We start from the raw sequence: 22,177 nt of genomic DNA on the forward strand, positions 1-22,177 counted from the left end.
CGTTATTATTAGAGGGATTACCGGGATACGGTATAGGATTGAAATTACCTCTATAAGCATTGTTGTTGAAATTATTTCTAGTGATAAATTCACATCAATAGCATCATTATTTGGCTCAAACAATGTAGACAATGGAACATCATTTGGATCAACATTAGAATTTTTACTATTAAGCATATTCATAAAAGCATCCATTTTATCACTCAAAATAGAAACTTCTTTGACAGAGTTTACATTCTTACCAGTTGGCGCTTGTTCAGTGTGCCATTGAGAAAATTTTGTCCTCATATTATCGAGAAGCTTCGTGGCCTCTCCCAAAGTAATTCCCATAAAGGTGTCACCTGCAACAGAGTTTATAAGATTTCTCTACACAAAGGTTAGTCCCGCATAATTTTTTTGTATTATAATCCATAAGCTTAATCCATGAGAGGGCCAATTTTTTATTTTTTATTTCATTCTCTCACAAGATTGTGCAACATGTTCTTGCTCAAGTTGCTTAAAGTTCATGGTCCGATTTCTAAGAGATATAATTTTGGCAGGAGGAAAGTACTTAGCAATAAAATCATCCTTACATCTATCCCATGAATCAATACTATTGCGATGTAAAGATGAAAACTAAGTTTTAGAATGATCTCTTAGTGAGAAAGGGAATAATTTTAACTAACAATATCATTATGCACATCTTTTTTCTTTTGAATTTCACATAATACAATGAAGGTATTAAGATGGGATGCAACATCTTCATTAGGATTTCCAGCAAATTATTACTCCCTCTGTTCCACAATGTGGTGCGCCCACGCTTTCCGAGATCCAAGTTTGGCCGTAAATTTAACTAGCGAGACTGATTGTAGCGGGAGCAAAAATTATATCATTGAATTCATATCGAAAATACGAATTCGATGGTATAATTTTTGCTCCCGCTGTAGTTGGTCTTGGTAGTTAAATTTATGATCAAACTTGAATCTCGGGAAGAGCGGGCGCACTACATTGTGGAATGGAGGGAGTGTTCCATAATAAGATTTAGCAATGCAGCATTAATATTATATGACTCCGCACTAGTGGCGGGAGGAGCAATTGTAGTATTAATAAAATCATTATTATTAGTATTTGAGAAGTCACACAACTTAGTATTTTCTTCAGACATAGTGGCAAACCAAGCAAACAAGCAAAAAAATATTTGTGTGTGTGTGATTTTTTTAGACGAGACTAATGAAAGCATATAAAGGAAAATAAAAAGTAGAACAAGTAGATGATAATTTGTGTGTAGAAACCTATAGGTACTTGATGATGTCTCCCCGGTAACGGCGCTAGAAATTCTTTCTGCTACTTGTGAACTGCATTGGGATTTTTCCCGAAGAGGAAGGGTGTAACGGCTAGTATTTCTCTCAGTGAGAACCAAGGTTATCGAACCAATAGGAGAACAACGCAAATTCCTAGTAAGCAGTACCTACACACACAGGAGCAAATACTTGCGCCCAACACGGGCAAGAGGGTTGTCAATCCCCTTGAACTCATTACTTGCAAGAACTAAATCTCATTATGGTATATGAATAAATTGCAAAGTAAAATAATAGAAGTAAATTGCAGCAAGGTAATTTTGGTTTTACTAGTATGATTAAAGATCCCGGGGGCTTAGTTTCACTGGAGGCTTCTCTCTCATAATAATAGCATATGGTGGGTAGACAAATTACTGTTGGGCAATTGATAGAAAAGCGTAAAGGTATGGCGATATTCATGGCAATGATCATATATATAGGCATTACATTTGTGATAAGTAGACCGACTCCTTCCTGCATCTACCACTATTACTCCACCCATCGATCGACTCATGTCTGCATCTAGGGTATTAAATTCATGACAAACAAAGCAGCACTTTAAGTAAGATGACATAATGTAGATAGAATAAAACCAATCAATATAATTAAACCCTGTCATTTTATCCTTAGTAGCAGCAATACAATATGTGCCTCGCTACCCCTGTTGTCACTGGTTGAGGACATCGTAAGATTGAACCCACAACAAAGCACCTCTCCCGCTAAGATAAATCAATCTAGTTGGTCAAACCAAACTGATAGATCGGAGAGAAATACAAAGCTATAACAATTATGCATAATAAAGTTCAGAAAAGACTCAACTACTTTCAATGAATAATCTGATCATAAATTCATAATTCATAGGATCCAACAAACACACCGCAAAAGAAAATTACACCGGATCGATCTCTGAAGAGAATATTGTATTGAAGATCAAAGAGAGAAAAGAAGTAATCTAGCTACTAGCTATGGACCCGTAGGTCTGTGGTGAACTACTCACACATTATCGAAAGAGCAACAAGGTTGATATAGAGGCCCTCTGTGATCGATTCCCCCTCCGACAAAGTATCGGAAAAGGCCTTCAGATGGGACCGCGGAAGAACAGACTTGCGGCGGCGGATTTTTTTCGATGGCTTCTTTGGCGGTTCCCAATATTTGAGGATTTATAGAAGTGGAATTAGGTCAGACCGAGCCACGTGGGGCCCACAAAGTAATAGGGTGCGCCCTGTTGCCTTGTCGTCTCCTCGTTTCGAGTCTAGTCACCTACCGAAGCTTCTAGGGTCTTTTGTGTCCAGAAAAAAGGTCAAAAAGTCTCGCAGTGTTTGGACTCCGTTTGGTATATATTTTCTGAAAAACCAAAAAGAAGCAGAAAACAGCAACTGACACTAGGCACTGAGTTAATAAGTTAGTCCTAAAAATGTATAAAATTACATAAAAAGTATAAAAAAGATAAATACGTTGGAGACACATCAGCAAGTTACTGGGCTTTAAATGATTGCTACCGCTTTCCTTTCCTTGGATGACACATAGATAGCCTCCATCCGGATGACAGAGATCTCCTTCGTCCGGGTAGAAAATTGTATGCTTGGATGTCTCCTCCACTTTTGATCCTCGCAGCGGCTGCTTCGTGTGGACAGCAGATAGAGCACAAGAGGTGTCGGGCCGCTCGCCAGCATGCACGTACGTGCACCGCGAGAGCCGGGAGGAGGGTGTGGCAAATGAAAAACATCACTTCGAACCCGCGGTGACCTATGTCATGACTAGCGGCTTGCAAAAAACTGCAACCGGCGTCTGCCCGTGCTACAACCGTTATCGGCGGAAGCTGCAACTCGAGGCGGCCTGGTAGTGGAAAAAGCTGCAACCCCCGGCGACCTAGTAGTGGAAAAAGCTGCAACCCTCGTCGGCCTGTGCAGCGGCCACCGGGATGATGCCCATACACGTATCCATGATCGAGGAGCCTGATGTTTTTTTTGAGAAACGACTTATCACCTTATTTTATTTTTGTATAAGGGCAAGCCGGCGAAGTCATCCAACAAACCACAGTGAGATAGGAGCTTGGCGATGGAATTCACCCACACTAATTGACGATTAAGCCCGAATTTGCTGGATCACCACGTAAAATCGATATTGCAGGTACTATATACACACTCCCTAAAAAAAGGTACTATATACACACACGTACAACAGGCGCACATACAATGCGCAATAAGACGTCGTGTGTAACGCCCACGATGCGGCTATATCTCCCACGTGTCGAGGCACGACTTAGAGGCATAACCGCATAGTGGTTTTGTCGCAAGAAGGGTCATCTTCGCACAATCCCATGTAATGAACAAGAATGGGATAAAGAGTTGGCTTACAATCGCCACTTCACACAATACATAAATATCATTCATACATCATCCAAAATACAATCATATAGACCGACTACGGTCAAAATCCAGATGAAAATAAGACAACCCCAAATGCTAGATCCCCGATCGTCCCAACTGGGCTCCACTACTGATCATCAGGAAAAGACACATAGTAACGACCACGTTCCTCGTCGAACTCCCACGTGAGATCGACGCCATCGTCTGCACTGGCATCGTTGGCACCTGCAACTGTTTTGGAAGTATCTGTGAGTCATGGGGACTCAGCAATCTCACACCCGCGAGATCAAGACTATTTAAGCTTATAGGACAAGGAGGTGCAAAGAGGTGGAGCTGCAGCGGCAAAAGCATATATGGTGGCTAACTTGCGCAAATGAGAGCGAGAAGAGAAGCAATGGAACGGACGTCATCTAGCAATGACCAAGAAGAGGTCCTGAACACCTACTTACGTCATACATAACACAGACCGTGTTCACTTCCCGGACTCCGCCGAGAAGAGACCATCACGGCTACACACGCAGTTGATGTATTTTAATTGGGTCAAGTGGCAAGTTATCTACAACCGGACATTAACAAATTCCCATCTGCCTCATAACCGCGGGCACGGTTTTCGAAAGATAATACCCTGCAGGGGTGTCCCAACTTAGCCCATCATAAGCTCTCACGGTCAACAAAGGATAAACCTTCTCCCGGAAAGACCCGATCAGTCTCGGAATCCCGGTTTACAAGACATCTCGACAATGGTAAAACAAGACCAGCAAAGCCACCCGAATGTGCCGACAAATCCCGATAGGAGCTGCACATATCTCGTTCTCAGGGCACACCGGATGAGACATCCTACGAGTAAAACCAGACCTCGAGTTTCCAGGAGGGGGCCCCGCAGTCTGCTTAGTTCGGACTAACACTCGAAGGAGCACTGGCCCGGGGGGGTTTAAAATAAGATGACCCTCGGGCTCGCGAAAACCCGGGGGAAAAAGGCTTAGGCGGCAAATGGTAAAACCAAAGTTGGGCCTTGCTGGAGGAGTTTTATTCAAGGCGAACTGTCAAGGGGGTCCCATAAATCACCCGACCGCGTAAGGAACACAAACTCAAGGAACATAATCCCGGTATAACAGTACTCTAGGGCGGCAAGAGTGGAACAAAACGCCAGGCATAAGGCCGAGCCTTCCACCCTTTACCAAATATATATAGATGCATTAATTAAATAAGAGATATTGTGATATCCCAACATATCCATGTTCCGACATGGAACAAACTTCAACTTCACCTGCAACTAGCAACGCTATAAGAAGGGCTGAGCAAAAGCGGTAACATAGCCAAACAACGGTTTGCTAGGAAAGGATGGTTAGGGCTGACATGGCTAAAATGGGAGACATGATAAAGCAAGTGATAGGTAGCGAGCATGGCAATAGAGCGAACAACTAGCATAGCAAAGATAGAAGTGATTTCGAGGGGTGGTCATCTTGCCTGCAAGATTCTCAGAGTTGTCGAAAGCTTGATCCTCGTAAGCGTACTCGACAGGTTCCTCGTTCACGAACTCGTCTCCCGGCTCTACCCAAGACAAGAACACAAACAAACGGAACCACAATCAACAACGAGAAATGCGCAAGCAACATGATGCAAAACATGTATGATATGCCAGATATGATATGCGATGCATATGCGTGCTCCGGGAGGAAAATGATGAACATGGCAGTAACTTGGCAAACCAAGCATGCCACTGGAAAGATGAGGTGATTTCGGTCGAAATCGATATAAAGATCACCGGAATCGGATGCACGGTTTGCAAATGGCAAGCAAAACAAGAATGACACTAATCTGCGATAAACAGCAAGATAGCACTTAAAATACAACAAGTAACAATGCTACGGCACCCCAACATAGCAACAAAGCACATGGAAGTAATCTACAGGAGATGCTTGACAAAAGATGAACACTGAGCTACGGCTAGTTCACAACATATCAAGCTCAAACAAGCATGGCAAAAGTGCAAAAGATTACAGGTTCACAGGCTTTGTGAAAAACTGGACATGGCAGAAATCAGCATCAGGTAGCAATGTTCAGAGCACGAAATCAACATGCTACAGGAACTTAACATAGCAAAACAAGGCATGGTAGTGTTCTACTAAATGCACATGACAAAACTCCCTTACTGACCATAAGCCAAAAAGGACCAGAAGATATGATGGCAAGCATGTAAACATAGCAAGTTTCGTTATCAGGTTTCAGACATAGCAGAAAACAGAGCATGGCAGAAATATTAATATGTAGGCCTCTTTGTGAGCTTGATGCACTCACTACAGAGCAATGCATGACAAACCAAGCATACCTACAACAAGATGACATGTTTATGAAGCTATCCATGGCAAGAACAAATGCATAGTATGTATGGATCAACTACAATAAGCTTGGCAAGATTGCAAATCATGTTAAGAATCTGGCGGCGGCGGCCGGAGGGAGGGGCGCCGGCCGGCGGCGAGCGGTGCGGGGCCGGTGGCGGCGGCGGCGGCCGGTGGCGCGGGCGGGATCCGGCGGCGGAGGAGCGGGCTCGGGCGGCGGGGGCCGGGGACGGGCCTGCGGGCCGGCGGCGGCGGGAGGGCCCGGCGGCGACACGTGGCGGCGGCGGGGCAGTTGGACGTGTCCGGCTCCGCCCGGACGTGTCCGGCGGCGGAATGGGACGAGGGCTAGGGTTAGACTGCGGTTGTAATTCGGGATGTCCACATATTTATAGGTAGAGGGAGCTAGGAGACTCCAAATGAGGTGCGGTTTTCGCCCACACGATCGTGATCGAACGACCTAGAGCATGAAGAGAGTTTGGTGGGTTTTGGGCTGGTTTTGGAGGGGGTTTTTGCTGGACACTCAAATGAACTTTGCGAATGCCCGGTTAACCGTTGGAGTACCAAACGACCTCCGAATGGAACGAAACTTGACCGGTAGTTTCCGGGTGGTATACTAGGGCCACATGACAAGCCTCGGTCCATTCCGGGAAAGTTTGACACACGCACACGAAAGAAAACAAGAGGGGTGCACCGGAGGAGATAGGAGCGCCGGATTGCAAAACGGACAACGGGGAAAATGCTCGGATGCATGAGTCGAACACGTATGCAAATGCAATGCACATGATGACATGATAAGAAAATGCATGACATGACAAAATACAAAACGAAAAACAAAACCCGACAACGGAGGGAAAAACATATCACATAGCCGAAAATGGCAAGAGTCGGAGTTACAAATATGGCAAGTTACATGCGGGGTGTTACATCGTGGCAGGTAGGTGGACGTGGCAAGCCGATCACGGCAGCTTGGCGGACGCGCTTCTGCGCCTCAAGACGGCGCCGTTGCCGGTGCCGGCACCCTTCATCTCGGCCCGAAATTTGGCGGAGAGCGCGTTCCTCCCGGCCACGGGCGCGGTGGGCCAAAGCCCGATGCTGACGGCCATGTCCTTGAGCCCCTCCAGCCGCTCGAGCGCCTCGACCACGGCGGCCATGCTTGGCCTGTCCCGGGGCTGCGCGCTGGTGCACTGCACCGCCAGGTGCGCCACCGCGCGTGTGCCTTTGACGGAGTAGTGCCCCGCCAGCTTAGGGTCCATGATGCAGCGGAGGCGGCGGCTGCTGGCGAGGTAGGGCCGGGTCCACTCCACGAGCTTGATGGTCTGCTCAGCGTGCGCGCTCCGGCCGCGGACGTGCTCCATGGCCCGGCGGCCCGTGAGGAGCTCCAGCAGCACCACACCGAAGCTGTACACGTCGCTCTTCATTGTGAGGTGGCCCGTCTGCACGTACTCGGGCGCCGCGTAGCCGTGGGTGCCCATCACGCGGGTGGTGACGTGCGTGTCCTCCCCCTCGGGGCCCATCTTGGCCAGTCCGAAGTCTGACAGCTTCGCCGTGAATTCCTGTTAATTCCACCGGTCGACGATCAGTTATACACACAACGTTAATTAGGAGACTGCCGGACCGGTAGATCGATCCAATTCGATGATGCATGCCACTTCGTGAAGGAAGGAACGTACCGAGTCGAGGAGGATGTTGGACGCCTTGAAATCCCGGTAGATGACGGGCTGTTTGGCGCCATGGAGGAAGGCGAGGCCCTTGGCGGCGCCGATGGCGACCTTGAGCCTGGTGCCCCACGGTAGCGTCGCGGATATCCTTTTGAAGAGGTGGTTCTCGAGGCTGCCGCGCGGCATGAACTCGTAGACGAGGAGGCGCTCCTCGTCCTCGCAGCAGTACCCAAGTAGCTTCACCAGGTGCTGGTCCCGGAACTGCCCAAGGAAGATCACCTCGGCCTGCAACCCCATCCCCATGCAATCAAATTACTACTGGAGTAGTTAGTTAGGGTTGGTAAGGAATCTGACAACCGTACGTAACAGCGGGCAAGGATTATATTACCAGCCACTCCCTGTGGCCCTGGTGGCCGGCGATGTCGAGCTGCTTGACGGCGACGGGCTGGGGCTCAAGGCCGGGCCGCATGCCGGCGTCGACGAAGCCCTTGTGGACGGTGCCGAATCCGCCCTCCCCGAGTAGGTAGCCGCTGGAGAAGTCGTGCGTGACGCTGCGGAGCTCGTTGAGGCTGAAGGAGTGCAGCTGCATGGGGCCCACGCCCATCTCCCCCGCGGCCTCGTCGTCCTTGCCGTCCCTGGGCGTGGCGGGGCTGTTGGTCATGGAGGAAAGGCGGCGGAAGGAGGCGAGACGGCGCGAGAACTCGGAGCGTGCCGGGCGGCAGCGCGTGAGCCCGTCCCCGGCCACCACGGCGTCCTCGGAGCTGCAGCACTTGGTTGCCGACGCCAGCACCGGTCTCCATGGCCTCGGCATCCTCCTCTCTGCACTTGGTTAGGTACTAGTGTAGCTTGGATTGTTGGCGAGGGCGTGGAAAAGGAAAGGAGTAAGGGCGAGCTAGAGGTAGAGGTGGTGGAGACGGAGCAGTTGGTGCAGCAGGTTTGTAGTGGTTGTGAGTGTTGGGGGAAAACACGGCGTGGTAGGGATGATATAGCAATGGCGACGGGCGATTGGGCCAAAAGGGAGTGCGAAGCCAACCGATCCAACACACAACCCAACTGCCCGATCGAACCACTCCCTCTATCCTTTCCTTTGGTCCAGTGCAGTGCATGCATGCATGTGCTTATGGCATCCCCAGCTTCGCCTTTTGCATGCGTCTTTTTTCTCCCAAACCATACTAGCCTAGTAGTGTAGTACTTACCATCCATATTAAACTAATCGTAGATCGATCACACCTGAAATAAAATCTCTACTTCTAATGTCTCAGTTGATAGAATAGCCTTCACGGTTTTTTTTCTCTGGTTTATTTTTGTCTGATTTATTTTTCGTCTCACATCCCACCACCCTTCGCATTAAAAACCGAATCAGCCCATAACTCTTCCTTTCGTTTTTCCAACTTGGCAATGGTATTTCCTCATTACGTACGATTCTTTCCTTCTTGGAATAAAGATCTCCGTCTTACTGATTTTCTAACAAAATCAAGCGTGGTTGTGGGCCACGCTTCCCAAATCACAAAAAAATTATGACAAAAATCTTAACTTTCCTTATCCCACCATATAATTTTTATTAAAAAGTGGAAAGTAAATTACCCACCATAAATTATTCCAGTAGTCCACCGTATGTTCTCCTAATCTCATTCTCCTCTCATCGTCTCCTCGAATCCTCCTCTGATTGCCAGCCATCTATAGATACCCCCCATAGGTCACCATCCACGGTCACGAAGGAGTTAACGGCTGCGACGGCAAGCGAGGTAAAGGGTTCAGCGACGACAAGGCAGACCACACCAGCAAGGCAGGCTGGGAGCATGTACCATGGCGGAGAGCATGGCCACATCAAGGACCAGGCTTCATTCAAGGCATGATTCTTGCTTATATTCCTGTAATATCAATACGTAGTAGTACAGATTCGTATTCATGTACTACTTTTTGAGGGATCTTATTCCTACTACTGTATGCAAGTACGTGGATCTATCCATGGGTGCATGTTTGGTTAATAATCGATTACTATCATCTTCAATTAAGATTCAGGTGTTGCATGTTTGCTCGAAAGAAAATTAATTAGTGACTGGTTTGGTACCTATGATTGTTAAGACTGCTGTGGGATCACCATAATTCGAGTTTTACATTCTACGTATTTGGTTCACTTTTACTAAAATTGAATACTATTTTCTGTACAATTCTTAAACTTTTTTGTTGTGTATTATGTACGGCTCAATGGCTTCTCAAGATGGAGCACAAGGCTCAGCTGTGATAAGGAAAGGTTCACTGGCTTCTCAAGATGGAGCGTCTGAATCTCAAGTCACTCCAGCGTCTGAATCTCAAGTCTTACTCCTAATGTTTCAGAAGCTCTCAAGTGTACGCAAGACTGGTCTCATACGGATCTGTTAGGTACTCAACATTTGTACTTGCCTCCTATTTTTATTGTGCAAATACCTTGTTATTTATATAATAATTGTTGGTTAGACATTAGGTGATTGGAATTCCACTCACTTTGCAGAATTTCAGAGTGTTCTAGAGGATGACGAAGAACAAATGGTAAAAAAATTACAACCTTGTTGTTTGCACTTCAGATATTTTTCGCTTAAATTGTAAGATTCTCTGTGTAATTAATTAAATCATGTTCTTTTGGTCTGTACCGCGTGTAGGACGAACCTACTTCAGTCATCAGTCGAGAATGAAGACTTGGAGCTACTGGTTGGCGGTTGTGTGGACAGTGCACTTGTTATTTACTAAAATCATGTTTGGAGACTTGGAGCTGTACTTTGTTTTAAATAATTTTCGGTTGCTATTTTCCCCTTGGTTACACATGTAAACATGTTATTTACTATGGTCAGGTTACCATTTTTGCGAACATAGTCATGCTATTTATATGGGGTTGTGATTGTGAGCTTGTCAACTGTGAATTAAAATCACTGTCTACTTAATTTGCCATTGTTGATTGTACAATATCTCATATTGTCGAGTTGTCCGATGGGTACCCACCCTGTATGGGTACCCGGTGGGTTTGGGTATGGGTTGGATTTCGAGCCCGTGGGCATAGTATGGGTGAGGTTTTGTGCCGGTGAGGTACATGGGCATGGGTGAGGTTATGGTTGCCTGACCGGGGATAGCAGATTCGGTTATAGTGAGCATGGCAGCGGCCAGATTATCATTCTTTTGGGCACTCGAAAAATGGAAAATGGTTTTTTCGTCCAAAGAAAATGAAAACTTCCTTAGGCAACATTGTTTGCCATTCCAATATGCACCCTTGTGTACAATATGAGATCATTTGAACAAACTATGCCATGAATGTGGTCATAAGATTGATCATTTGGCTTGAAAGCCATTGATCTCCACTCGTGATAGCTCGTTTCTGAACACTTTTTTTAAAATAATTGCCGTATTACAAGTTTGTTATTTTTCCTGGGAACTTGGCCACATATAATGACACAACGCGAAGGTTTCCTAATTTTTTGATTTTTTATGCGTGTTTCAAAATGCGGTCAAAACGGCGGGAATGACCGTTCCTAGCTAGTGGTTGAATCTTGGAATTTTTTGGTGTTTCTCTGATTAAATAGGTACTTATGTACCTAGAAATGATTTTTGGAAAAAATAAATAGCAAACTATGAGGCAACTGCAGTTCAAATTTGACCCGCTTCCAGCTGAATCAGCGAAAATTTGTCTTTTTCACGGGAGGTGGATCAAAACTTTTTACACCCAACCATTTGGTCAATTGTGCATTAAATATGGCCTAGTATTTTATAAAAATGATTTGGTCCAATTTTGCAACAATTATTTGGTAGGTTCTTCAAAAAAACCATTTTTGCCACAAGAAAAATGATTAATAATATATATAAAGATAAAAAATGCATGGAAATCGGTGATCATCCATAAAATGGGGTCTAACTTAAGTGAAAAATTTGGTTGTGCCATTTTGCAAAATATTTTGATAGTTGCTTCACAAAATTCCCCTAGTTTTAGTACTTACAAACTATTTTAAATCACAAAATTTCTGAACCAATCAGGGCTCTTCTCACGGATCACCCCACTATAGTCGATGTGAACCGTCCGCATCCGAAGGATCCAACGTCTATCATTCACCTCTCGGGTCATAGCGACCCAACCCAAACCCTAGCAGCAACCCAATCCCCCTCTCCCCCTCTCCCGCCGCCGCCTGTCTCTCCCCGATCCAGATCTCTCCGTCGCCGCCCAAACCCAATCCCCAACCCAATCTCCTGAGTGCGGTGCCGCGTCCCTGCATCGCCCGTATCACCCGACACCATGGCCTCCTGCGTCGCCGGATCAGGGTGCCACCACCGTGCGGGCCTCAACCCCGCACCCCACGGCGGCCGGAGACGATGGCGAGGAAGGGCTCGGTCCCTTGACGAATCCTCCTCCCTCCATGCCCGCATGCCTCGATCCCATTGACCCAATGCCCAGGCCCAGCACGCGCTGCCGCCATGGACTCCACCGCGGGGACGGATCTGGGGAAGATCGTGGGCGTGTTCTACCAGGCCGAGGACGGGGAGCACAGCCGCCGCCTCCTCGCGCTGCTCGCCACCTCCCTCACCGTGATCGACGCCATGCAAGGTCCGCCTCTCTCTCTTCCTCCTGGTCTCTCTCTGTTGCTTGGTTTGATTTTGCTGATGCGGTTTCCTTCCTCCCCTCCCTAATGCATGCGCGCAGGTGCACAGCCTAGTAGTAGATCACGGCTCCGTCTGCTTCTTCCGTTGTTGTGTGGTCGACGACGACGACGACGCGGCCGTGCGGTCGGTGCCCTCTGAAGCCGCTCGCCCGGGCCGTGCCGTGCCGGAGGAGGGGTCCAGATCCGGGCCTCACCAAGATCAATCGTCGCTGGAACTCGGGGGGACAAGATGGACGTGCCTCTGCTGGTCCCCGAGCTCCCTCCTCTCAATTCTTCCTTGTGCTACTCAGGGCCGCTCAGTCCGACTCTGCTGCAGGAGGACGACGCCAAGTGCCTCCGCGACGTCAAAAGCGACCTCAAGGACCCCGAGGGCCACCTCTCGTCCTGGACTAGCAACACCTCGGCGGGTGCCTGTGACGCCCGGATAATCATGCTACAGTAATCCCACGTTAACGATGCCACGTCACCCCGGTTACTGTTGCTAATCTCGCATTGGATCAAAAACTTCTCAAATTCAAAAGTTTAAATAAATGTCAGACGTCAAACTTTTCAAAAGTTAAAACAAAATTGTTCGGGAGGTGCCATATTTTGCATATGTAAATATGGTGTAATAAACACATTTTTATAAAATTCCTAAATGATTTAAAATGAAATAAAACAGAAAAGAAAATAAACAAAAGAAAGAAAATACAAAAGAGAAAAACAAACTAGCAAAAAAAAAAAACAAAAACAAAAACAAAAACAAAAGGGCTAACACCCCTCCCACTGGGCTCAGGCCCAGCAGGCCACCGGCCCAACCGGACCAACCGCCCGCCACTCCCCCTATCCCCCACTCCCGTACCCCGTACCCCCCACCGACACCCCACTCCCCCCGAAATATCTCCCCCCTCTCTCCCCCGATTGGATCGGGATCGCAGGACGAGGCCGCCGCCCGGATCGCCCGTCGACGTCCATCGCCGCCTCGTCCCCGCCACTCGACGCGCTCGCCGGTGCCCCGTCGCCCTACGCCGTCGCCACCTCGACCCCGTTGCCTCGCCTTCTCACCTCCTCCTCCTCCCGAGTCGAGGCCGTCGTTCCGGCGCCGCGCCCTCGACTCCGTCGCCCTGCCGCACTCGACGCCGGTGACCCGGACCGCCTCCCCGTCTCCGTCGATCGTCCCCGTCCTCCTCCCCACAGGTCGCCCCGAGCCTCGACGCCCATGTGCCCCTGCAAACGCCGGTGAGGCCCTCGGCCTCCGCCTCCCCTTCCTTTCGTCCGCAGTCACTGCGCTCGTCCACCTCGCGCCCGTGCAGTCCGCTCGCCTCCGCCCCATCTCTGCCTTGCGGTCGAGCACGGTCGCGCCCCTCGCCGCACGCGCTCCGGCGCCCGCTCACGGCCGCCGCCATCCTACACCGTCCCGCTGCCTCCCTGCTCCACCATGGCCGCCGCCCCAACCGCTCCACTCGTGGCCGTTCCCCACTGCCGCCTCCTGCCCGGCGCACCTCGCTGCAGCCGCCGGCGCCCGACGCCTCCACTGGCCTGGGCGGGCGCCCGCACGCCCCACGCCCGCCATGGCCCCTGTGCCTATGACATGGGGCCCACACTCCAGAACGTTTAATAACAAAAAAAGAATTTAAATAATAATAATAAGTAAAAATATTAATTAATTAATTAATTAATTAATTAAGTAAATTAATTAACTTAATTAATTATGTCTAATTTATCAAATAACTAAACTAATTAAGCTGTTAGTTAATTAATTAATCAGTTAATGACAGTGGGGCCCACCCCTAATTAATCCTAATTAGGTTAATTAATATGTTTAATTAATATGTGTCACTGACCAGTGGGACCCCCTTGTCAGGTTGACCAGTCAACCCCTGTTGACTGTTGACGTCAGCATGACATCATGCTGATGTCATAAATCCAATTTCGAATTACATTAAATAATTAATTAAATTCCAGAAATTAATAAATTCTTTTGAAAATCATATCTTTTAATCCGTAACTCGGATGGAAAAACTTTGTACATGAAAGTTGCTCAGAACGACGAGACGAATCCGAATACGTAGCCCGTTCATCTGCCACACATCCCTAGCATAGCAAAGACGCAACTTTCCCCCTCCGGTTCATCTGTCCGAAAACGCGAAACACCGGGAATACTTTCCCGGATGTTTCCCTCCTTCGCCGGTATCACTTACTACCGCGTTAGGGCATACCTAGCACCGCATATTGCATCGTTATGTTTTGTGATGCTTTGTTTGCTCCGTATTTATTGTTTCTTCCCCCCTCTTCTTCTCCGGTAGACCCCGAGACCGGCGCTGATGCCACCGAGTACGACTACGTCACCGACGACCCTTCTCCCTGTACAACAAGCTTCCAGGCAAGCCCCTCCCCTTGATCACCAGATATCGCCTATTCTTCTCTATACAGCTTGCATTAGAGTAGTGTAGCATGTTACTGCTTTCGGTTAATCCTATTCTGCTGCATAGCCTGTCATTGTTGCTACAGTTGTTACCCTTACCTGCTATCCTACTGCTTAGTATAGGATGCTAGTGTTCCATTAGTGGCCCTACACTCTGGTCCGTCTGCCATGCTATACTACTGGGCCGTGATCACTTCGGGAGGTGATCACGGGTATATACTATATACTTTATATACATGACACATGTGGTGACTAAAGTCGGGTCGGCTCGTTGAGTACCCGCAAGTGATTCTAATGAGGGGGCTGAAAGGACAGGTGGCTCCATCCCGGTAGAGGTGGGCCTGGGTTCCCGACGGCCCCCGACTGTTATTTGTGGCGGAGTGACAGGGCAGGTTGAGACCACCTAGGAGAGAGGTGGGCCTGGCCCTGGTCCGCGTTCACGGATACTTCAATTAACACGCTTAACGAGATCTTGGTATTTGATCTGAGTCTGGCCACTGGCCTATACACACTAACCAACTACGCGGGAACAGTTATGGGCACTCGACGTTGTGGTATCAGCCGAAGCCTTCGTGACGTCAGCGACTGAGCGGCGCGCGCCGGATTGGACTGGAACGCCTGCTAGGCTAGGTCTGCTTCCGGCCGCCCTCGCAACGTGCAGGTGTGCAATGGGCGATGGGCCCAGACCCCTACGCGCATAGGATTTAGACCGGCGTGCTGACCTCTCTGTTGAGCCTAGGTGGGGCTGCGACGTGTTGATCTTCCGAGGCCGGGCATGACCCAGGAAAGTGTGTCCGGCCAAATGAGATCGAGCGTGTTGGGTTATGTGGTGCACCCCTGCAGGGAAGTTTATCTATTCGAATAGCCGTGTCCGTCGGTAAAAGGATGACCCGGAGTTGTACCTTGACCTTATGACAACTAGAACCGGATACTTAATAAAAACACACCCTTCCAAGTGCCAGATACAACCCAGTGATCGCTCTCTAACAGGGCGATGAGGAGGGGATCGCCGGGTAGGATTATGCTATGCGATGCTTCTTGGTGAACTTACCATCTACTCTCTTCTACATGCTGCAAGATGGAGGTGGCCAGAAGCGTAGTCTTCGACAGGATTAGCTATCCCCCTCTTATTCTGGCATTCTGCATGTCCACCGATATGGCCCTTTACACATATACCCATGCATATGTAGTGTAGTTCCTTGCTTGCGAGTTCTTTGGATGAGTACTCACGGTTGCTTTTCTCCCTCTTTTCCCCTTTCTATACCTGGTTGTCGCAACCAGATGCTGGAGTCCAGGAGCTAGAGATCCCGAGGATGATTCTACATGGAGTTCGGCTTCGAGGAGTAGTTAGGAGGTCCCAGGCAGGAGGCCTTGCCTTGTCGATCGTTGCTACTTTTGTGCTAGCCTTCTTAAGGCAAACTTGTTTAACTTATGTCTGTACTCAGATATTGTTGCTTTCGCTGACTCGTCTATGATCGGGCACTTGTATTCGAGCCCTCGAGGCCCCTGGCTTGTATTATGATGCTTGTATGACTTATTTATGTTGTAGAGTTGTGTTGTGATATCTTCCCGTGAGTCCCTAATCTTGATCGTACACATTTGCGTGCATGATTAGTGTACGATTGAATTGGGGGCGTCACAGTGCTGTCTGCGACTTCTCCGGCGTTCTCCTGCTGGAACCCGCAGGAGTCGCGCATCCTCGCCGTCTCCCTCTCCGGCTTCGGCCTCCAGGGCAGAATCCCGCCCGCGCTCCAGTACTGCCGCTCCGTCAACACGGTTGACCTCTCCTCCAACGCGCTCGAGGGCCAGATACCCCCCGCGCTCTGCGACTGGATCCCCTTCGTCGTCAACCTCGACCTCTGCGGCAACGGCCTCACCGGCCCGGTCCCCTCCGAGCTCGCCAACTGCCGCTTCCTCATCTCGCTCAAGCTCCGCGACAACGCCTTCTCTGGCCAGATCCCCGCCTCCCTCGCGCGCCTCGCTGCTCAACAGGTTCGTCCCTGCATTTGCCACTCCAGTCCAGAGTAGGAGTAGCTCTTGTTCAAGATCTGATCTACTAGAACTGAATTGCTCCCCTGTTTTACTGTGGTCGTATGCTCTGTGGTCACTCATGCGTGCTACATACCTGCAGATTAGGACCAAAATTTGAGCAGTTTCAGTCGTGCAGATTATAACTGAATTATGCCCTGCTTTGTTGTAGTTGTATGCTTTTGATCCTGAATGCCACCTGCTACCGTAGTTTCTGCATAATGAGGATTGCATGAAGGTCTGCTTCTGTGTGTCTATTCCTGCAAGTATTTTATTTAGCTCCTTGCTCATTTCTGACACCATATGTTGTGCATGCAATCAGGGGAGTGCTTGCTCCGCTCGGAAGGAGCTGTCGTTGCTATGGAAGCCTCTGACCTCTTCTTCTACTACCTATTGCTGCTGCTGGGTCTCTGCAGCTACAGGGTGGGTAATCCATCTATGTTTATTTGCTATGGTCTGAACTCTGTTTCTCTGCAGGCCCTGAATCTCTCATTGTCTTGGTTGTTGCTTACTACAGGGAATCCACTATTGTTGACAGACAATGAAGGGCTTCTTACGGGCTGCTGCTCTAATGGAAGGTACACGACAAGCATGCTTCAATATGCTACACTTTGCTAGCTGTTGACATGCATCCTTCAAGATGCACCTCTAGCTCTAAGGATAATTAATGTTCCTGCATGGATAGCTGACTGTTTAGGGAATTTCTGTGACGATGATGATGTCGTACTGGGAAGAGGATGTGAAACATTTAGACTGCTGCCGCCTTTCCGGTCTCTGATGATCTAAAATCAAGCTTTTTTAAAACTGATGCCTAGCATGCCATCAACGTGTTTTTGCTCCTCATCTAGAGATGCATCTCTCTGTGTTGGTGTGATATAATGTAGAGGAGTTGCATGTGAATCGTTTGTCAACTGAGCATATGGTGTTACAGGGAGATGCTACTAAGATTTTTCGTCGTTGAAGTATCTTAAACTGAGCTTTTAAAAACTGATGCTTGGTTGATCTAGTTCTAGGTGGGTGAGAGTCTACTATTGTTGGTGCTGTGTAGTCATTTCTTTTTACGTCTTTGAAGAATAAAAAAGATGAACATTTCTCTGGCAAATGTCTGAAGTAGTTACTGCTGTGTAGTCATCGGTTGGACCTATGCATTTCATCACAATTCAGATATAGCTTGGAGTATACTTCTTAACAGAACGAAACATTTCTCTTTCTTTTATCTGTCTTCAATTCTTTGATTGAACGGATCTCTTGAACACATGTATGCTAGTGTGGTGATGGTTAAACAACTATAGTAGATCGGTTTTTTTGCATTTTTGCATTCTCAACCTTGGATATTTTGCCAAAAATAAACCCTTAGATTTGTTGCCATTCCTTTGATAATAATTCGTTGTGGCCGTTAAGTATTTTTTTTAGCAGTAATAAACCTGGCTCTTTGATGTGGCAACCCAACAGCAGCACCCCTGTTTGTCTGTGTAATACACATATTTGCTCTGCTGCTCTTAGTTTTAACTAGCCAAGGCAAGGATGACGCCCACCATCGCTGTTAGACTTATTATCCATATTGGATTTTTTTATGCTTGCCCACACTCTAAATGTATGCTCATGGCATTCTTTATCGAATAAGGGATTGCCGCCTGTCCCCGACTTGACTATGTTAGGCTTCGGTTTGCACGTCTCTTTCAGCTTGCGGGATTAGTGTTGCGGCAAGTAATCCACTTTCTTTGTAATGGATGGTGGCGACATTATTTAAGCCATTGTAGAGTTTTTGACAGGGTTGAACATTTGAAAAGATAGATTCATTTAACCTTGCAGTACCAGTGTCTGCAAGCATTGGCTATTGTTAGTAAATTGTTGAGTTGTTCCTTTATATCATTGTCTTATTGCTATCCTTTTTTCAAGGCTGATGCAGTACCTTGTTAATTTTGCTGTGATATAATCGTCTATTATAATTGGGTTATATTAACTCCCCTGTAGTAGAATGGATGGCCGCAGTAGTAGAATAGTATTGTACTTTTCTTCAGGTGAATGTATTACAGTGATGTTCATTGCATGACCTGCACTTGTACCAATATACCATGCTGGTACCTGTAGGTTAGTGTTGGTGGTGCCTAACATGAGCTTGAATGTGGTAGTTGAAGTGTAGAACAACAGCATGTTAATGTGTGTTATTTGCCGTATGCAAGTCTGTTGTTTTATTTGCCCTTTCTAGTATTGTACAAACTGATGCATTTTTGGCATAAACAAATTATTCTATAAGATCTGTAAAAGCAAACATTTCACTATGCAAGTATGTTGTTTTATTTGCCCTTTATAGTATTGCATGATAGTGTCCAAATTCAGGAAGGGAAAGGTGAGGCTGGAACGTACTAGTGGGTAGATCTACTTTGCTGTTTACATTAGTGTTGCCATTGCAATTGTTTGGTTCTGGCCTCAGTAGCAGTACACTAATGCTGGTAGCCTTTGTGTTCACTCTTTTACAGGAGAGCTAGGACAAATTTGAAGTGCAAAGCCATGAAGCCAAGTGCAAAGCTGTGATGCATTGTGATACTGTAGAGATTGTGACATTGGAACGGATTTACTGTTATTTGTATTCACGTGCCAGAGATTTGTTTGTTCCGCTTGACTGTAATAGATTGTGACATCGGAACAGATTTACTGTTATTTGACAAATTATGTTTGTTCTGTTTTGTTTGAAATAGTGATTTAAAAATGTGTGAAATGGAAACCTGACAAGTGGGATCCACTTATCAAAATAATCTGAGCAATGTTGAAATAATTGACGTGTGGGACCAATGTATGAGATTATGGCATGTGAGGCCTGGCTGAGTAGTGGAACCAGCTCCAATATATAATGGGCAAAAAAAAATCTATGGACTAAAAAGGCCACGACCCAAAATAAAAAGGCTATAATGTTGGGCTTGGCCTGTGAAGCCGACCAAAATTTCAAAAAAAAAATATATAAAAAGGCTGAATTGTTGGGCTCGACCCATGTAAAACGTCGAATTGGACCGGGCTGATTCTTGTCAACGACCTTTTCATTTGGTCGCAATTTTGCCATGTCAGCTTGCCACGTCGGATTCGACGTGGCCTGGGCAGAGAGCTAGCGATCAAAACAGAAGGTCATGGAATCAACGACCTTTTGTTTTGGTCGTGGAATTCCACGACCTTCTCACAGAGAAGGTCGTTAATTTTAGTTTACGACTGCCAGCTTTTGACCTTCTGTTTTTTGTCAAAAAAAGGCCGCAAATGAAAATCAATGACCTTTCAGTGACTAATAGTGAGGGTCATAAGTTGACATATTTCTTGTAGTGTGTGGAATGCTGCCTAACATGTTCATCACATATTCTTTTCTTTTGTATCATGGACATTTGGTCTTTTATATGGTTCAATGTAATAGTCTAGTTTTGACATGAAGATTTCAATACTCAAGCATATCAACAAGCAACTATGTCTTTCAAAATATCAACACTAAAGAAAGTTATCACTAGCCCATCATGCGCAATCATTGATCCATTCATGAAACACACCGCATATTAGCTACATCCAATGCTCAAGTATGATCACATTGCTCCCTAGTTGGTGCTTTATAAGAGAAGATGGAGACTCAAATAAAAATGAAAATTGCATAAGGTAAATAGATAGGCCCTTCATAGAGGGGAGTAGGGATTTGTAGAGGTGCCATAGCTCAAAGCTTAAATTGAGAGATAAATTTTTTGAGAGGCATACTTTTCCCATCAACGGAAATGACCGAGTAATTCCCAACACTTTCCATGCTAGATATATCATAGGTGGTTCTCAGACATAAAATAAAGTTTATTCCTTTTTCCACCATACTTTCACACTCCAGGCTAGACATATCCACGGGTACCGTCCATACCAAAACTTTCCAAGGAATTTACTATTTGAAAACATAAAGTAAATTTCTTTTTCATTTCAGGACTCAGCATCCCTATTACAACTGTACTCTCGTGCAATGGTAAGTGAATAAACACTCATCTTGAGAATAACACATCTAGCATGGAAAATATTGGCCACCCCCTGCCGCTTCATGAGCGGTACAAGCACAAAAAAAGGAAATTCATTTTGAAAAATTAGAGATGGCACATACGAATTTGCTTAGAAAGGTACAGAAATACCGTATATAGGTAGGTATAGTGGACTCATATGGCAAAACTGGGTTTAAGGATTTTGGATGCACAAGTAGTATCTCTACTTAGTACAAATGAAGGTTAGCAAAAAGATTGAGAAGCAACCAACCAAGAAACGAAAATTCACATAAGCGAGCATTAAGCATAACTAACACCGAATAATGCACCACAAGTACGATATAATTTCATTGCATAACTATTGACTTTCGTGCTTTCATAGGGAACCACAAACCATAACACCAATATTCTTACTAAATAATAATTACTCAGCAACATGACTCACATATCACTACCATCATATCTCAAAACTATTACAAAGAATCAAGTTTATTTTGTCCAATGATCTTCATGAATTTTTTTTATTATATCCTTCTTGAATATCTATCACTTTGGGACTAATTTCATATGTTGCAATTGCCTTTGATAAGCTCAAACAAATTTAAGTGGAGAACATGAGCACAAACAATTTCATCTCTCAAAATAATATAAGTGAAGCATGAGAGAATTTCTTCAAAAATTTGCTAACTCTCAAATAAATCTAAGTGAAGTATGAGAGCATTTCTTCAAAACTATTAATGCACACCATGCTCAAAAAGATATAAGCGAAGCACTAGAGCAATTTCGGAGCTCAATTTTTTTAAGTGAAGCATAAAGAGCAATTCTAACAAATCATAGCATTTTTTTTAAGTGAAGCATAAAGAGCAATTCTACAAATCATAGAATAATTTTGGCTCTCTCAAATAGGTGTGTCCAGCAAGGATAGATGACACAAACTAAAAAGCGAAACAAGCAAATACTCATATAATACATGACGCTCCAAGAAAAACTCATGATATGTGATGAATAAAAATATAGCTGCAAGTAAAATTAACAATGGTTGTAAAAGAAAGACAGGATGCCTTCCAGGGCATCCCCAAGCTTAGTTGCTTGGTTCTCCTTGAATATTAACTTGGGGTGCCATGTGCATCCCCAAGCTTAGGCTCTTTTCACTCCTTATTCCTTCATCCAACGAGATCTCACCCAAAACTTCAAAACTTCAATCACACAAAACTTGACAAAACCTTCGTGAGATCCATTAGTATAATAAAACCAATCTTTGCTTTAAGTACTGTTGAAAACCCATTCATATTATGTTTTTGCATTATATATACTGTATTCTAACTTTACCATGGCTTATACCCCCCGATACAATCCATAGATTTATCAAAACAAGCACATAATGCAAAGAAAACATAATCTGTCAAAAACAGAAAAATCTATAAAGATGAGAATTTTAGTCATACTTATCTAACTCCA

General features: G+C 46.1%; 2 protein-coding genes across 2 annotated transcripts; one reads left to right on the forward strand and one right to left on the reverse strand.

The window, feature by feature from the left end:
- Positions 1-6,870: 6,870 nt before the first annotated feature.
- Positions 6,871-8,644, reverse strand: LOC109742081 (probable serine/threonine-protein kinase PBL15). The gene is made up of 3 exons (XM_020301159.3): positions 8,071-8,644; positions 7,695-7,967; positions 6,871-7,577 (listed from the first exon to the last, which is right to left on the reverse strand). Exons 1-3 carry the CDS (start codon positions 8,491-8,493, stop codon positions 6,981-6,983), a joined length of 1,293 nt encoding a protein of 430 aa, XP_020156748.1. The 5' UTR covers positions 8,494-8,644; the 3' UTR covers positions 6,871-6,980.
- A 3,472-nt stretch (positions 8,645-12,116) lies between these two features.
- Positions 12,117-17,278, forward strand: LOC109742075 (uncharacterized). Its single transcript, XM_020301155.1, has 6 exons — positions 12,117-12,246; positions 12,592-12,714; positions 16,348-16,697; positions 16,945-16,999; positions 17,056-17,160; positions 17,211-17,278. The coding sequence occupies exons 1-6, from the start codon at positions 12,117-12,119 to the stop codon at positions 17,276-17,278; spliced, it is 831 nt and encodes a 276-aa protein (XP_020156744.1).
- Positions 17,279-22,177: the final 4,899 nt, after the last annotated feature.

This window comes from Aegilops tauschii, chromosome 4 (assembly GCF_002575655.3).
Source record: "Aegilops tauschii subsp. strangulata cultivar AL8/78 chromosome 4, Aet v6.0, whole genome shotgun sequence".
Classification (NCBI taxonomy): Eukaryota; Viridiplantae; Streptophyta; class Magnoliopsida; order Poales; family Poaceae; genus Aegilops; species Aegilops tauschii.

Bases quoted from the DNA above. Each gene is read 5' to 3' on its own strand.
- LOC109742081 (XM_020301159.3), bottom strand. From the start codon at position 8,493: ATGCCGAGGCCATGGAGACCGGTGCTGGCGTCGGCAACCAAGTGCTGC. The intron at 7,968-8,070 runs GTAATATAATCC...ATGGGGTTGCAG, and splicing joins AGGGCCACAGGGAGTGGCTG to GCCGAGGTGATCTTCCTTGG. The intron at 7,578-7,694 runs GTACGTTCCTTC...TGGAATTAACAG, and splicing joins CCAACATCCTCCTCGACTCG to GAATTCACGGCGAAGCTGTC.
- LOC109742075 (XM_020301155.1), top strand. From the start codon at position 12,117: ATGGACTCCACCGCGGGGACGGATCTGGGGAAGATCGTGGGCGTGTTC. The intron at 12,247-12,591 runs GTCCGCCTCTCT...TGTGCTACTCAG, and splicing joins CGTGATCGACGCCATGCAAG to GGCCGCTCAGTCCGACTCTG. The intron at 16,698-16,944 runs GTTCGTCCCTGC...CTGCTACCGTAG, and splicing joins CGCGCCTCGCTGCTCAACAG to TTTCTGCATAATGAGGATTG.